This window comes from Ixodes scapularis, unplaced genomic scaffold (genome assembly GCF_016920785.2).
Source record: "Ixodes scapularis isolate PalLabHiFi unplaced genomic scaffold, ASM1692078v2 ptg000827l_1___fragment_3__unscaffolded, whole genome shotgun sequence".
In the NCBI taxonomy this organism is placed as follows: domain Eukaryota; kingdom Metazoa; phylum Arthropoda; class Arachnida; order Ixodida; family Ixodidae; genus Ixodes; species Ixodes scapularis.
In genome coordinates, this window is record NW_024610047.1 from 181031 (window position 1) to 185632 (window position 4602).

Consider the following 4602-nt stretch of genomic DNA (forward strand, 5'->3'; position numbering starts at 1 on the left):
AAGTTTATGCAGTCCACCACCACTCGGTTGGCGTCCTTGTCCCTGTATGAAAAGACGAGTAGATAGTGGGACGACGAGCTGTCTTTCTGACAACACTCTGCTCCCTCTACGACCGATGGGACGTTGTTTTGAATAAAGAAATTTGCGATAGCGATCCAGATTTTATAGGGTATCGATACCGAAAGGTCCAGTTCGCAATGGAGATAGTCTCGCAGGGTCCTCATTTTTTGTTGCGAAAAGATATCGACGAACGTGACCTGTTTCAACATTTTACTCCCTCGATCGTTCAAATCAGTCACCGAACCTTTTTGTTAATGTATATGGGGGCGTTGGCGGTTTTTTATTTCAAATGCATATGGGCGCGTTGCTGTCGTCGTCCTTGCTGTGAGGCGCGGACGTGGATGGATTGGAGAGTAGCGGCGCCATCATCGTGGAGACGTCTTCCATGGTTTTACGGAGCTTGTCTCGCATCGAGTTGGACAACAGGTCGTCGCTGTCGCATATCAGTCTGTTGAGAAACTTTGTTTCGACCGGAACGATGACTTCCACGTCGTCGGCCACGGACCACCTACAACGGGCTAGGAAGAGGCGCAAGGCCGTCGCCGAAACAAACTGCCCCCTAAACAGGTTGTAGCAATTAGACACGGAGGCAAAAGCCTCGAGTAGTTCCTTCTCGAGAAATTTCTTGTTGATGACGCTAATCTCGGTCTCGTCCTCGATAAAGAGCTTGATGAACATGTTCAAAAAGTCGGCTAGTACGCGTTGGTCCACCTCGCACGTGGATATGGCCGCCATGGCGCACTTCGCTCCGTTGGCGTCGCGCGTAGTGTGCATGGCAGTAGACATGGACGTGCACCACGAGATGATGGACGACGACACGCTAGGCGAGATGTGGTGTTCCAGACAGTTGGGCGACTGGACCCAGAGTAGAAAGTCGTTAAAGAAGCGCGAGTCGTACAGGTAGGTGTTTTCGCCGCGGTAGCTCCTGCAGAAACGCGTGTGATAAAACAGGTTGGTGGCCATCCGAAATAGCGCCGTGTTTGAGTAGGTGGCAATTTCTTCCTGGCGCGGAGTGGGTATGCCCTTGGTCATCTTGAGGCACTGTAAGGTGGCCCCAAACATGTCCGAGTCCATCATCTCAAAGTTTAGGCACTGTAGAAACAGACCGAGGTTACGGGGCGAGACGCAACAGGCCTGGCTGTAAAATTTGTTGAGCTCCTGCGTGCCCTGGTCCGACTGTTTGTGCACTTCGACGAAGCGAGAGTCCACGCGCCCGTTGCTCATGCACTCTTCTATGATGGAGGCGATGTTAAGGACCGACACCTCGGTGGCCGGCGCCTTCTCCTTCTGCAGGGCTAGCACGTAGTGGTTGGTACGCGGCACGGGGATCGTGTCGGAACTCTTCATGATGAGCTCGTTGTGGTCACGCAGCGTCGTAGAGATGGCCGGATCGATGATGTTGACGTCGTCCGTGACCCGCTCGGCCGGCATGACGGTCCGGAGCGTCATGTAGTCGGTGTCGCAGCGGTACACTCCGTTCTCGACGTTACTCGTGTACAACCTGTTGCTCTCTTCGACCAGGAGGTTGATGACGTCCTGTGGCTTGTTGTTTTGCGAAAACTTTACGCGAATGGCCCCGACAATGTTTTCGTTGACGGTGTGTGGCTGCGTGATCCTGTGCACGAGGCTGAGACCGTTGGCCACGTCGAGCCAGTTGTGGCCCATGGCGCTCTCAAACTGAAAGATGGGGTTGCACTTTACGCGCACCGCCGCGTAGTTGCACAGGGATACTAGCATGACCGCCGTAATCTTGGCTGCCGTCCTTGCGCCCACCGCCATACCGCGAGTCGCCTCGCGCGCATGGGAAAATATCTCTTCGATGTAGAGGAGTAGCAGGCGCAAAATGGCAGTAGCGTACGCGTCCACGTACGGCTTCAGATCCCTGATGACGCGCTGAGTGGTCGACGAGGAAGAGGTTTTCCTAAGTATGTTGAGACTGTTTCGTACGTATTCGATTCCCATTACGCAGTGAAATACTGTATTGTCATTCAGGAGCGTTTGGATGGCCATCTGATCCATGTCGACCGTCATCAGTATGTTACTACCGAGCTCGAAAACGCGAAAGAGCATATCTGCAACCGGTTCCACATCTCCGTTGGTCAGGAGCGTCGTGCGCGCCTTGGTAATGTGCTGCATGAGTTTCTTGGACGAGTAGCCGAGTAAGGTCGACGTGTCGTTCGGGAGCGTGGGCACGTATTTATCGCCATCTCTCCTGTAAGACACGTTTTGATTTCCCCGCTGCCGGAATACGGGTAATAAAATATCGGTGGCGTCTTCGTGATTCACCGAGTGTTGACATCGTCCCTTTTTCAACAGGTCTAAAAAATTTTCTGCGACAGACATTTTTATAATAAACAAAATTGCTACCGCCTATGGGAGGTCGACTCCGCTCCCAGTCGAGGTCAACCTAGATATGGAGAGAATATATATTGCGCACCGAGTAGAGGGCTCCTCTCATTATCGTCGCTATGGCGCACCTCGTTACGGATCCCATAAGCAAGGAAGTCGTGCGTCGCTTCAAGACGTTCGCCGAATGGCGACTTTGCACCAGATCCACGCCTCGAGACTTTGCCTATGCCGGCCTAGAATATTGCGCTGACCGGAAACACATCTACTGTCGGCACTGCAAATTTCAAGTCGCCGAACAGGACTGGGAGACGCTCACGTTTCACCCGATGGACCTTCACCGCCGAATGCCGTGCAAGTTTCTCGAGCAGTACAGGGACCCGCGGCTGAACGTAGCAAGGGTCGTGTCCGTCTTGCCGAGCTACTCTCACCCGGTCTACAAGAGATACGTCGACGAGAAGATTCGAGCCAAGACCTTTCACGATGTTCGAGGCCCTGCGTTCGCCAAGGCCGGCTTTTTCTGCTCGCACGACGACGAGCAGGGCTACCTCTCCCGCGAACAGATAGTGACCCGCATATTCGTTTGTTTCTACTGCGGGGTGCAAGTATTTTCGATCCACGACTGCGAAGAAGACGATCCGTGGCTGCTACACGCCCGCAGGTCCCCCAATTGCGTGTTTCTACGAGTGAACAAGACCTATTACTACGTGCACGATGCAGTCGAAAAGTTTTACAGGAGCGAGATGTACTGGGCGTCTCACTTTCCCGAGATCGACGATCTCGTCAAGGACCCAAAGTTCCGCAACAGGACTATGAGTACTCTGTACACGGCCAACCTGACGCATCCCTTGAACGTATCGGCGATGGTGAGTGCCATTCGGAGCAGCAAGGCGACTCCGTTGGGCAGTCACACTCTGTTTGAGCCAGTGAACGCCCTTCCTTCGTTCGATCACAAGGCTATCGGTAGGTGGGGTAACTTTGTGATAGATAGCACGATCTGTGATACGCACTATTCCGCTATAAAGTCACGAGACGAATCAACTAAGAGGTGCATCGTATGCATGAAGGCTCCGGCTAACATTGCCTACTTGCCGTGCGGACACTGCGTGTCGTGTTTCGACTGCACCATATTATTCAAACATTGCAAGGCCCGTAGACTCAAAATCGACTTTATTTCTAAAGTCTACTTTGCTTAAGAACATGTCTTTCTACTGGAGACTGTTCGACCACGACCCGACTGTGGCCAAGGTGATGTCCGACTTTAAAACTTTTGCGACGTGGCCTTTGCGCAACAGTACCCCCGCACCCAAGGACTTTGCCATGGCAGGACTCGCCTACGATCCGGAGAAGCGGATTCTCAGCTGCTCGATGTGCCAGCAAAAGACTCAACTCTCTACTATCGTGGCCTCGGACGAAACACTTCCCCAAGGACTGCACGAATCCGACTGTGACGCACCGCTACGCACGCTGAGTCCAGACGTCTCGGCGGTGGTGACCGAACGAGCGCTTGCCTTTAGGCCCGAGTTTCAGACTTACACTGCGAGGTTCGCCTCCTTCGACGCTCGGCCGAAAGAAGAAGACGTCTTTGACGTGGATTACATGGCATCTGCGGGATTTTATTACCTGACCGATCGGACCGTGGAATGCTTTTGTTGCGGACTTCGGTTGCTTTCGTGGGAAGCCGACTACGACGACCCAGTCGAGGAACACGCCAAGTACAACCCTCGCTGCCCCTATCTTCGATTGTGCGCGAGCGTAACCTACATCAAGGAGGTGTCCGACGTGTATAGAAATAGCGATTTATTTTGGTTGCTAGAATATACCAAGGACATTGAGTTTGTCTCAAACAAATACAGCCTAGACTTTATAACAGCATTGGCCACTTCCAAGTTTGATCTTTCCTGTCCGAACAAGCTAAAGTCCTTTCTCGAAAACAGCGATTCTTTTTCGGCGCTGAGCGTAGGACGTCCGTATCTCACGCGCATCGACAAGACGAGCATCTCCATGAAGCGGTCCGATCCGTCCACGACGATTTGCGTCGTCTGCATGAACTGTCCGGTGTGTATAGTTACTTTGCCCTGTGCCCACGCCGCCTTATGTTTAAATTGTCTATTTCCAATGATTTACAATTCGAGAGAGCAATCTGTGTGTTGCCTTTGTAAATCTGCAGTGAGTGGAATGTATCGAATTCATTAA

At 52.5% G+C, this 4602-nt stretch overlaps 3 protein-coding genes across 3 annotated transcripts; 2 read left to right on the forward strand and 1 right to left on the reverse strand.

The window, feature by feature from the left end:
• Positions 1-345: 345 nt before the first annotated feature.
• LOC120841287 lies at positions 346-2022 on the reverse strand. Its single transcript, XM_042287988.1, has 2 exons — positions 1762-2022; positions 346-1626 (listed from the first exon to the last, which is right to left on the reverse strand). The coding sequence occupies exons 1-2, from the start codon at positions 2020-2022 to the stop codon at positions 346-348; spliced, it is 1542 nt and encodes a 513-aa protein (XP_042143922.1).
• Positions 2023-2528: 506 nt separating this feature from the next.
• Positions 2529-3602, forward strand: LOC120841288 (E3 ubiquitin-protein ligase XIAP-like). The gene has a single exon (XM_040212152.1). It carries the CDS (start codon positions 2529-2531, stop codon positions 3600-3602), a length of 1074 nt encoding a protein of 357 aa, XP_040068086.1.
• A 4-nt stretch (positions 3603-3606) lies between these two features.
• On the forward strand, positions 3607-4602 carry LOC120841289 (baculoviral IAP repeat-containing protein 7-B-like). The gene has a single exon (XM_040212153.1). The coding sequence runs from the start codon at positions 3607-3609 to the stop codon at positions 4600-4602; it is 996 nt and encodes a 331-aa protein (XP_040068087.1).